A 12,345-nucleotide genomic window follows, 5' to 3' on the forward strand; every position below is an offset into this window, starting at 1 on the left:
TATCTGACTTATATGTCCAGAGGAAAAGTTGCTCCACTCAAATATGACCTATTAAATAGCTTATGATAATGGGAGGTTGCTATTTATGAGAAACAAGGAGCCAGACCCTGCCTTTCTGTTAATTCAAAGCCCCTCGATCCAAATAGCCGGTGAGAGCATGAAACACTATTGCTAGGTATCTAGGTGGCTAATTTTCCTTGCATCCATTTAAATGTTCATCCACTGGACGAGAGGTCTTAATGAGTAGAACAAATATAGTTTGGGAAGCAGCCCCAAGGCCACTGCTGCTGACTGTTTATACTCTAGTTAATATAACATGGCCCTCTGGTATTATGCTTCCAATTACCCCAAATGACACCTTGGTTTCTGATCATAATCTCGAGTCTGGTGAAAACATAAGAGTATGAACTGGACATGAGGAGGAGGAGGAGGTGGCCTGATGCGCGCCCCCGTCTGTTGCACAGAAGTAGGTTGTTTGAATGGAGGAAGGGCCGCCAGTGCCAACAGCTGAGTCAAGTGTCACAGATGGACGAGGCGATTACAGGAAGTTGGGCTACCAGGCTTACAAAAATAAAATCCTACAACTCTAAAGCTTAAATCTAGCCAGAGAGCTTTCTTTAAAAGAGCAGCTAATTTTCGAAGTTGGTGAAAAAAGCGCATCATATGTGGTCAAAAAATGCTCATATGATGTAAGACCGCTGAAATCCGGGTTTTTTCTGATTAAAAAAAACACTTTTGGCAGGTTTTTTGGTCTCTTTTCTGTTGGATACTGGCCTAAAGGCGTCACATTGTTTTATTTTGAAAATCACAATGGGAAAATTGAAGCGGCATAGCGACCAGCTTCACCGTGTATGGTTGTTACATTGGAGACGTTGGGAGAGAAAAGGAGCAAATGTGCGCGGCGACGGAGAGGGAGGGAGGAAAGCGAGTGCGCAAATAGGCAGCCAGGCACATCGGCAGCCGCGGCAGAGCATCTTCCTGATCCTGATCTCCCGTGTCTTCAGCTGCCAATTCTTCGTGTGCGTCTCTGATTGAGATTTCACTGCCGGGCTGAAGTGTCCAGAAGCCTCCGCCAACCATCACCTCCCACTACACACTTTCTCCGGAGCTCGGTTATTCTTAGCTCAGCTGTGAGAGACTGTCCTTCCGGTCCTTCTCTTATTTATCTCAGTTTCTTGAATATTTAATGGAAAATGGCGATCTGCGCACAGTCGTACGGTGTCTTCTGCCTCTTGACAATCCAAACTGTACTTATCATATGCGTCTCCACGCCGACAGCCGGGACCCACCTCTTCCCACAGCACTACACGTAAGTACCCTGCACGGTTTTGGTGGGGAGGATAAACTGGGGGGGGTGCGGAGTGCGGAACTAGGACAGGTGGCCCCAGACGAGCCTGCACATGAAGCGGCGTTTACCTTGGTGCGAGATGAGCCGCTGTCCCTGATGCTGAGACGCAGACGCAGCTTCCGTCTCCGATGCTGCGTTATGAGTGTCATTCTCACACGGCTTATGTTGTTGTTGTGGTGGTGTTGGTGGGCACTGGCATTAAAGCCCAAAGTCTTATTCCGCTAGTCAACATGGAGTACGCACATGTGGCGAAAGAAAAAGGAGGTGGGGGGAGAAAACACAGTGCCAGCGATAGTTAAAAATACAAAAATATTAAAGAGATAGTCCGAGTGTTGTTTTGCTGTCAGTGCAGGAGGGAGAATATCCCGCTCAGACGCAGTCCTCTACAAAGTCTCTAAAAGCACTCGCACCGTGAAAGTAATCATATCTATCTCACCTCAGGGTGTGTTTTTTGTTTTGTTTTTGCTTTTAATGGCTCATTTTGTTTCAGACTCTAAATGTGGAAACGTCACACTCGAAATTTAGACGCACTTGAGGGCAGCATTACAAGTGACCGCAGGGCGCAGAAAGTAGTAAAGCATCCAGCTGTGAGGAGAGCACAAAAAATAAAGCAAAAATACAAACACACAAACAAAAAACAACAGCAACAAAAAAACTATTTCTGGAATTATTCAGCGCACATCTGTTGGGGGGAATATTTAGCATTTATACCCCCATTCCCTTCTCTTATGCGAACATTATAATAATTTCACCTTGAAAGACGCGCAAAGGCGACTGAAGCCAAATGTTTACCGCGACAGTTTACCACCTGTGCACCGTCAACTGTTCAATAAAAGTCAGTAATTTATCCCCCCAAAAAATATTTTTCCCTATTTTTTTTTTCTTTCAATGGCTATTACTTCACTTAAGATTGTATTTCAGAGTTCCGATAATCCTCTTTATGCTCAACAATAAACCCTCGTGAGTGCAACAGTTAGTCTCACACTGAAGTATCGCTCCAAATGTCGCCCTCTTTATAATAACCATGACGTGATGATCTGATGCGAAGACTGTGTGTAGCCCGAAGTGCTGTTTAGTCAGTCAGGTTCCCAGAAATGATTCCTGTGTGATGCATCAACCAGATCATGTCTTTAAAATCTCCGGGGCTCTGTTAATTCGATGGCCAAGGTGACTTTCAAAAAAAAAAAAAAAAAATCAGTTATCTTTTATTCTACTGTGGATTGACTTAAAACTACAATTTACCGGATCACTGATTTGATTGTTTTAGCTCTGTAAGTGATGCAGTTAATTTATCTTACACCCGAGTTACTTTGCAAACAAAACCCTGAAATTCAGTTTATTATGACTTTTAAGCAACCCTAATTTCCATCTCCCCCCGTTTAAAGACACGTTTATTTTCCAAAACTACGTTTTCTTTAACTATACACTACTGTTCCTTTTTAATAGAGAAACTGTGTCATTATTTCTCACTTTCCCTGTGTCCTTGTTTAAGCAGATAAAGAGAAGCTAAATATTCTGTAGGGCTGGTTATATATGCAGTCTGTGTTTTATCCAGTCATCTCTTGAGATTTCTAAACTGGGTTTTGGGTCACCCACATCACTGTGGTATTTGCCAGAATTTGACAGTTAATTGAAGTGTATCGGGAGCAATGGTGGCAGTTTATTTGATGTGTATTGCTGACACACACAGACACACAAACACGCCCATGCACGGGTCAGAGCTTCTCCGTGTTCGAGGTCTAGCTGAAGAAATGCACGTATAAGGATGCTCGCTTCGTTTTCACAGCAGTCTCCAGAAAGTGTGCGTTTTCTACAGCTTGCCATCTACCAGTATGGGCTGCATAGTACTAAATATTACACTGAAGTGTTGTTTATGCTTATAATTTAGTGTGTATGTAGGTGTGTGTGGTAGACTGAGAGGTATCTGCAGGGGAAGTTATTTCCTCATTTCTAAAAAAAAAAAAAAAGTTGATAACTGGAATCTAAATGTCAAAATATTATCAGCACTTTGCACCAGATGATATGACCACACACAAAAATAGCCCACCTTCTGCCCTAATAGATAGATGAGAGTGGCACTTCGAATGATGAGATCCATTGCGGCCGAATGAGCGTAGTGACAGTATGGGTCTGACTCACACAGGTCTTCCATCCAAACTCATTTCATCACACTTTCTGCTTTTCCATAATGTTTGGCTAACATAAATCATAAAACAACCAAGACGAATCAAAACACAAGAAGGCAAATGGCAAAGTTGTACTGCTGCTTTGGACTACAGAGAGCCAGAGAGCATCAGTCGGCTTTCATGTAGTGCATTATGACAACTTTTGTCTTTTAAAGAGAGATCACAGCTTTCATAATGCAGAAGGTCTCCAAGCACTCACTGAGCATTAGGCCACAGTAATGCATATAATTTACCAAACAACAGCGTCCTGCTATCTCTGCAGCTGCTATTGAATGAACATACTTCATACTGCAAGATATTTTTTGCCACGCAGTCTCCAACTTCTTGCTTTGTGCTTTAAAACATTGTTATTCCAGCTTTATTTGACCTGGTGCGATGCAAGTCGTGTAGTCTGTTCACACACAGAATATAAATATGACACAGATGTTATTTTAAGTGCTAAATGTATTCAACTTAGACTGAAACCATTAGATAGGAGGCCTATGTGCATCAGTGCACGTGTGTATAAATGACCTATAGATACTTTTATCACAATACGAGACACAATATTAGCTGAGATTTTTAGATTTATTAGATTTTAATTGGTGGCCTAAGCTTAAACATATGTCTTGACATAATATGCAGTGCAAGGGTATTTATGTGTACCTCACCTACAGGTCTCCCAATCCAAACTTGTGTTTCTTTATCCCTGGAGTGGGCAATGTGAAAAAAGTAATATGGCCTTAATATTGCTATGCATTTTTTACATACTGACTAAAATATTCAAATCACATGGTGAACATTCAAACTGATGGCTATCCTTCTGTGTCAAATCAATCTCATATTATAAGTCTTTAAGAGAAACATGCATGCAGCATGCGGTCTCTCTCAATTAAGTCACAATAGCATCTCTATAGCAGGAATTTTCTTCACTGTATTATTTGTTAGAGATTACACAATGAAAAGGTAAATGGAAATATTAAGTTACTGCCTATCTATCTATCTATCTATCTATCTATCTATCTATCTATCTATCTATCTATCTATCTATCTATCTATCTATCTATCTATCTATCTATCTATCTATCTATCTATCTATCTATCTATCTATCTATCTATCTATCTATCTATCTATCTATGATGTTGTGTGTAGTATCCAGACTAAAGAGGTTGCGTAAGAAGTCTGCCTGGCTCGGGGACAGAGGTATTGTCCCTCACTGTTAGTATCACTGTGTCCTGCTCAGCTCTGTTCTCACTGTAAACTTGTTTTCATTTCATATTGAATGACCTTTTTATAGTCACAGCTTCCCCCCCTTCTCTGCTCCTTTTAGAGGCCCTCTTGCTTTCCTTTAATCACGGTCCCTATAAACACAGGGAACTTGCTCACTCGCTGGCGTGTTTGCTCTGCTGTTACTCGCTTGATGAAGCCCGCTCTGGCTTGGTGATTATGGCGGGCGCTGTCACTACTTGGCAGATTTGTGCAATTTAATAAATCTGTCTCCCCTCTTGTCTTCAGAGCAAATCTGACATTTAAAGATGACATTTGTCTCCGTCATCATATTAAAAGACAAACGGCTGTGTTGTTGATGCTAGTGATTAGCTATCTGCAGGCTGCTGAAAGGAAAAAGGTTGGCATGGAATCAGCGGTTGGCTAGCAAACACATGACATAATTTATTCATCTGATTGCTGAAAGATGAGCTTTCATAATAGGTTTTTTTTTTTGTTCTCCTTTTTTTCTGTGAAAATTTCTTCTTGGCTTTTCACATGAGTTGTTCAGCATGAATCTTGGTTGGCAGGTTGGCCCCTGCTGCTTCTCTAAAGTGATCTGGTAAAAATCTTCATCCATTAAGTCATTTGTTGCTTGCTGAGAGATATACAGTGATGAGCTCCAGCCGTTTGATCTCTTAATTCCAAACTTGGCTCCGTCTAACGGAGATCAGCTCCTGCTTAGGCTGCACTTCTGTCAGACCTGAGCAGTTTTATTGTAGAACCGCTGATCCCAGTCGAGCGTAGACAGGCACGTACGCTGCCGGTCCTGGACGGAACACATACATGCAAGATGTGATGGGGAGAGAAGATGCTGATGACCAACCCAGACATTAACTGGAGATAGGATAGTGATGCTTCCAGACAGGCATCCCAAAAGGGGCAGAGTGTGGCAGTTTTCCAGCAGAAAGAGAGCCACACACTGCCGCCGTCTTGCAAATGCACTCACTTATACGCAGTGGTAGAGAAATGAAAGTTTTCGTGATGATGTTGAAATTGATAATGTTGAAAATGTCTTAACTTTACTTTTGCAGAATGATTCACTGGGCTGGACGCATTGAGAAGGAGCTGGAAAAGGTTCTGCAGCACGTCACCGGAGCTCAGCAGATGAGATCGGTAAGTTGACGTCACGCCTGCAAGTGACGCCCCGCATTTTCCTGCATTATTAATCAGTATGATTGCACTCCTCTTCAAGGTCCAGCGTGAGGGTGTGGATATCTTTAAGGTACTGTGTTGACTTGAGTGATGAAGTGAGATAATATAGAAGAAGTGAGCTTCTATATTAGCATGACATAACTTCACGAGTGGAGATGACTGCCTTTTTTCCAAATCATCTTTTGCTGTCAAGAATTTTCCTTTGGCCAGATCCCCCTAAACTTCTAGTAACCTCTAGATTGATTGTTCATTTAATTTGAAATAAGCATTTAAAAAATTGAGACACACATTAGGCATGATTATGGTGTTGGATATTTAAGTGTCTATTTAAGTGTTTCCTTCTGTTTTTTTGCACCACATGTCTGTCCTGTGATAGGCAGATGGTTTAGCATAGTGTGACTGACACAGTTTCATCATATTTGTGCTGCGTGCGCGTGTTGGCCACGTTTCCAGAGTTTGTCATTCACCCTGAAATAAATGCTTCATTATTGCTGTGTAGATGAGAATGATTCATCCAGCCAGTACGGAGCCTGTGGCTTTAATTCCAGCAGCAACAGTGGTTAGTGCGATAGCAATGTTGATCTGCAGGGCCCACGACCCCTTTATAGGAAGTCTGGTTCAGCTCTCTGTTAAAAAGGTCCTAACCTCTGATCCTATGAGTCTTACCCAGTACGTAACGCAGAGTTCAGATGAAGCCGATGTGGGTGAGGGGGCTCGCCCAGTCCTGACTGCCTCGAAATCATCCCAATGTCTTCCCTTTCTTCATCTGGTAAATTTTATGAAATCATACATTTTTAAAGTCAGACATTCAGAGATCAGGGCGTCCGCTGTGGCACGTCATTCCTCACACACACACACCCTCATATTTCTTAAGGCCGTTTCTACACAGGCTTTCAGTTAGGCCTGCCCTTAGAATGGTTGCTGTATTTTCACATTATTATATTGATTAACTTCAACATAATTATACCTGTCTGGTTATATTCTTATCAGTATTTAGCATAGTGAACTATCAGCAAAATTACATATGAATCATATTTCTGTGTCTATAAATCACATAAAAACCTGGATGATGAGTCTTTTACTTGTGGTTGGAGCTGAGCTGAGAGATCTCAGCCTCCATGACAGCTGTTAGTATAGTGGCGACACTGATGGATCCCAGAGAGGAGGAAGTAAGCTGACAGAAATCGCGCTGCTGTAAAGGGTAATGACCATTAGTGGATATCAGGCGCGCACTCAGACAGCATGATAGAGACAGGTTGATTTTTAGCACTCATCCAGTGTAAACAAAACACAGACAGAGTATTTACCTGCTAAAATATTTGCCTTTTGCTTTTTTGTTGCTCCCACTGGGCAGTGTGGATATCTACACAGGCAGTAGACTTTAAAAATAAGGCGACTCATTGTTTGAAAGTCAAAGTATCTGAAAAATGTATTCTATCTCAAGAATATTGTCATTTTTAAAACAGTATTGATTTAAATGTGGTGTAGATGCATTCTGGGGATAAACTGGGTGGAGAAAGTTTGAAGAGTTTTCTCAACGTATAAAGTTGCCGATCACCCTTTAACTGATCTAAAAGGTTAGTAAACTACTAAAGTACTACCCTCTTTTTAAAAAAAAACAAAAACAACTCAGTTTGTGCATTTTGGTGATAATTTGCTGCCAATTTTGATCTCAAGTTGGCCGGGTCTGTAAATCCACTGAAAAGTAACCAATAAAAACCCTCCACATTTCCCCACTTTCTTGTAGTGTAAAGACAGAAAACATTCACATTTAGTGCAGTTCAGCTGTAGCAATAAGTCACTTTTCTTCACATTCAGTCTGTTTGCTGTCATTGAAAAGAAATGCTGCTGCCATAAATCACACAAACACGTTTGTTACTTCATGGGTAATGTCTCTGTCAGGAGGAAGGCTGTAAAACTGACAATTTGTTTTATCCCATGGCTCGGGTTTAACTAGCAGTTTGGACGGCTGTCACGACCCGATCGCTTCCGTCAATAATGACCTGCAACACAATGTTCCTGATGCAATATCCCCCTTAGATTTGTTGGCTTATGTTTAATTCTTTTATGTTTTGTTTTGGATTTCTGATTATTGTTAAATTACTCCATTCTTTTCTTCACTAAATGTTGGAAAGGGCCAAAAAAGGCTGTCATATTACTACTCATTATAAAACTCATTCAGCATGTATAGCTGAATGAACCTGAACTTAATGATTCCTAAAGCTGCAAAGTGGTGTTGACATGACGTTAAATGCTCAGTAGGATTTAAGTTCTGTGGATTTAAACTAATTTCCACTGGCGGTGACTCAAGTTTATTCTGTGGACCAAACCCAGTGAAGCCACTCTCTTCTGAAAACGCTGCGTCTGCCTGGCGATGGTTTGCGTGGGGTGCCCATATGGCTGTGCGTGCATGTGTATGCGGTGGCTTGACTGTGTGCACAGGCCGGGTGCGAAAGAACATTTATCATTGCCCCAAACAGGAGTCGTCACAGGGTGTGCTAAATGGCCCAGCATGCCTAGAAAAGCCATTTTCTAAATGGATGCCTCTCTCTATACGTGTGTCTGATAGAAATCTTCCCAGGGCTATGCCGGCTGGTAACAAGATTGCCTCCCTCTGCGCCCCCTTCCTCTTCATGCGCAGTTTATTCTCAGAGACAAAAAATGTAAAGTGTGTGCAAATTATTTTTGAGTTTGTCTTACATGGGGAGAGACAAGGGAACTAAGTTGAATGTAATGTGGCATGCTCAGTTGGTGTCGGTCGAGATTTTATTTTCTCTGACAAGCGAGGTAGTGGGTGAAAGAGAGAGAGAGGCCAAGACAGTCCGAAGTCGCATAAGTAAATAAGGAAAAAACAACAAAAAAACATGCTCCGCTCAAGCATTTGCCCGTACGCTATATGAAGCTAATATTTCTTTGTTATTGACCTATTGCTTTGTTGAATTTGGATATGAAAATTTTCACTAAAATTTTGGCAAACAGATTAAATGGACATGTTGGATCAATTATCCATCCGGATCAAACTGGGTTTGTCCCCCAGAGGTTTTCCTTCTTTAATGTTCGAAGATTGATGAATATTATGTATCATAGGCACTGGGGAGCTTCCAAGATCGCAGCACTGAGCTTAGATGCTGAAAAGGCGTTTGACCAGGTCGAGTGGGCCTATATGCTTCGGGTACTGGAGAAGTTTGGTTTAGGCGAACAGTTTATATCATGGGTTGATATGATATATAGGCATCCTTCTTCTTCCATTCTTACTAACCAAGATAGATCAGCGCCTTTTTTTTTACACCGCGGGACACGACAAGGCTGCCCTTTGAACCCTTTGCTCTTCGCAATTGAACCTCTTGCAGTAGCCAATAGGAATGAGCCCTCTATTGACCCTGTCTGATTGGGGAATATCAAGCACTACATTTCTTTATATGCGGATGATGTTGTTTTGTTCTTGTCAAATCCTGAGCGATCTGTTCCTGTACTTTTAGATGTGATGAGGTCGTTTGGGGAAATCTCAGGTTATACAATTAATTGGCAGAAGAGTGAGTTTGTGGCTTTAACTGCAAACCTGGATGTTGATTTTTTTTTTTATAATTTTGCCTTTTAAAATTACAGACAGATTGAAATACTTAGGTGTTATTTTGCCTAAGGATCCTAAATTGATCTTTAAGTTGAATTATCTTGAACAAGTTGAAAAACTGTAAAAGGACATTGAGAAATGGAGGGCTCTCCCTATTTCTATGGTAGGTCGCATTAATGCAATCAAAATGGTTTCCCTTCCTAAATTTCTATATTTATTTTTAAACTTACCTATTTTTTTGAATAAGCAATTTTTTAAGGTGATTTTTCCTTCTATTAGTACCGATTTGTTGGGCTTTAAAAATCATAGGATATCAAAAGTTCATCTATCTAAGTCTAAATGTGAGGGTGGATTTGGTCTGCCATGTTTTTAGTTTTATTATTGGGCTGCAAATGCTAGAACTCTTGCTTAGTGGTAGGAAGGGTACAAAAAGGTCATGTCTGCTGATACCCCACCTTGGGTGGTCATAGAGAGTGGTGGGGTTGAGAATAGTTTCCTCCCTGCTCTTCTTTTTTCGTCCTCTAATCCGCGAACCAAGGTCAATAATTTTATAGTTTCGAACTGCGTTAAAATCTTTAGTCAGATCAAAAAAGGTTGTGCTCTACCAGACACTTCGACCCATACTCCAATATATTGTATATCATGCATTTCCACCCTCATGTTTAGATGCCTCTTTTGAGGTCTGGACACAGAAAGCTATTGTTACTCTCAAAGACTTATATATATTGACAGGCAGTTTGCATCATTAACTCAGTTGCAGAACAAGTTCTCTCTCCCTGTGTCACATTTTTTTCATTACTTACAGATAAGAAACTATGTTCGTCAGAGTATTCTTAATTTTCCATCTCTTCCGGAAGAGGGGTCAATTTTTACACTCCTTCTGAGTTCCCTGGATTCTAAAAAATTGGTTGTTGGTTTTGTGAAAGCTTTTTCTGAGTATTTAAATTTTAAGTCTGACTTTTTGAAGATGGCATGGGAGGAGGAGCTTAGTTTGCAAATTGGAGATGAGGTGTGGGAGAGGAGTCTGTGTAGGATCCATTCTTGCTCTATAAATGCAAGGCATTAGTTAATTCAATTCAAAGTGCTTCACAGACTTCATTATTCAAAAACTAAACTTCACAGGATTTTTCCTCCTATTAGTCCGACATGTGATCGTTGTAAACTTGGAGAAGGCTCTCTCACTCATTTATTTTGGACTTGCCCCAAATTGCATAACTATTGGTTGGACATTTTTAAATGTTTTGCTGATATCTATAATTGCACATTAGAGCTGGACCCAATAATTGCATTGTTTGGATCTTCCTCTTCCCTTTTACACCTCAGGTCTGCTGCACAAACTACAGTTTTGTTCAGAATGGTAATTGCTAAGAAATTTATCTTGACTCTCTGGAAGTCGGATATTGTACCTCAATTCAAAATCAGGCGATCGTGGCTCAAAAGTTGGGAGTTCGCCTTGTAATCGGAAGGTTGCCGGTTCGATCCCCGGGCTTGGACAGTCTCGGTCGTTGTGTCCTTGAGCAAGACACTTCACCTGTTTGCCTACTAGTGGTGGTCAGAGGTGGCGCCAGTGTCCGGCAGCCTCGCCTCTGTCAGTGCGCCCCAGGGTGGCTGTGGCTACAATGTAGCTTGCCACCAGTGTGTGAATGGGTGGATGACTGGATGTGGAAAGCGCTTTGGGGTCCTTAGGGACTAGTAAAGCGTATGGAGAGAACTAGGTACACATTAGCGGACAAACTTAGTAATTTCTTTGATGTGTGGCAGCCACTTTTAGACCATGTATTAAAACAAAGTCCTGTTTGATCGATCACCAATAACTTAGCCTACCACCTTAGCGTTTTATTTCTGTTTATTGCCAGTGTTGAAGTAGTATTTTTGTCTTTGCAGTGTAATCTTTTGTCTTATTTGTGTTTTTTAGCCCTTGCTGTTGTGTTGTCTGTTGTTTTTTTGTTTTTTGTTTTTTTTTGTGTCCCTTTTTTTCCTTATATCAAAAAATCTCAATAAACATACTTAAAAAAAAAACATGCTCCGAATTGGTTAAGTTTTAAAGCAGCTCACAGATGTGCGTCTCTGTTCCAAATGTTCAGGTCCCTCTGAAGATAAATAAGAAGATTCAAGCTCTTCAAATATTTAATAAAATCACGCTCTAATATATTTGGCCCAGGTTTGGTCAAGATGTTCTTCTCGCCCAGGGGAGTGAAAGAAAGCTAGAGGGTGAGTGCACTGGAGGAGTTGGAAGTTTCAAATGGAAGAGCGCAGATAGACAAGGAGAGTGGGCGGCTTTCAGAGCGGAGGAGGGTTTTTTAGAGAGAAAAGGAATGAAGGATGGCTTGACAATTGAGATTGATGTTCAGGCGATTTTGTGTGTATATTTAGTGTCAAACTACTTGAGATGGATGAAATGATAGAGGAAAAGGACGAGAATTGGTAAATTTAAATATGAGCAGACAGATGCTGTTTATAGTCCTTATCCTCCTCATTATCCTCCGTGCCGCTGCTTTTGATGTGTTACAGTACGTGGTGATGATGAGAGGCGGTGGTGGACACTGGCATTGTTTTCTTATCCTCGGGCTTATTCAAAGCAGTTTTAATAGGGAACACATGAGCAGCGCGCCCACGCCCACATACTGTCGTTACAGATGGTTAATCAGAGATACAGACTTGCAAAAATTCCATTAATCCAATAATAATAATTATTTAGATATTTGAAGATTTATTGGAGTTATTTTTGAAAGCAAAAATAAAAACGAGTTACTGGTTAAAAGCCCATCAAGTGAGAAGATTTAATATTTTGGCTGCATGCTGGGGGGTTGCTCAGACAAAATAAAACAATAGGCTGAAG

General features: G+C 41.0%; 1 protein-coding gene across 5 annotated transcripts in view; it reads left to right on the forward strand.

The window, feature by feature from the left end:
- Positions 1-877: 877 nt before the first annotated feature.
- The window catches only part of cacna2d2a (calcium channel, voltage-dependent, alpha 2/delta subunit 2a), a 176,623-nt gene continuing 165,155 nt past the window's right edge, over positions 878-12,345 (forward strand). For 3 of the 5 annotated variants that reach the window (XM_040001418.1, XM_040001428.1, XM_040001445.1), the window contains exons 1-3: positions 878-1,309; positions 5,815-5,896; positions 5,976-6,005. In XM_040001418.1, the coding sequence (XP_039857352.1) occupies positions 1,194-1,309; positions 5,815-5,896; positions 5,976-6,005 (228 nt within the window). In that variant the 5' untranslated portion in view covers positions 878-1,193. The remainder of the gene's footprint in view (positions 1,310-5,814; positions 5,897-5,975; positions 6,006-12,345) is intronic. The other 2 variants (XM_040001436.1, XM_040001454.1) reach the window with 1 other exon arrangement.

Source organism: Simochromis diagramma, unplaced genomic scaffold (assembly GCF_900408965.1).
Source record: "Simochromis diagramma unplaced genomic scaffold, fSimDia1.1 OVJJ01000320.1, whole genome shotgun sequence".
NCBI classification, from domain to species: Eukaryota; Metazoa; Chordata; class Actinopteri; order Cichliformes; family Cichlidae; genus Simochromis; species Simochromis diagramma.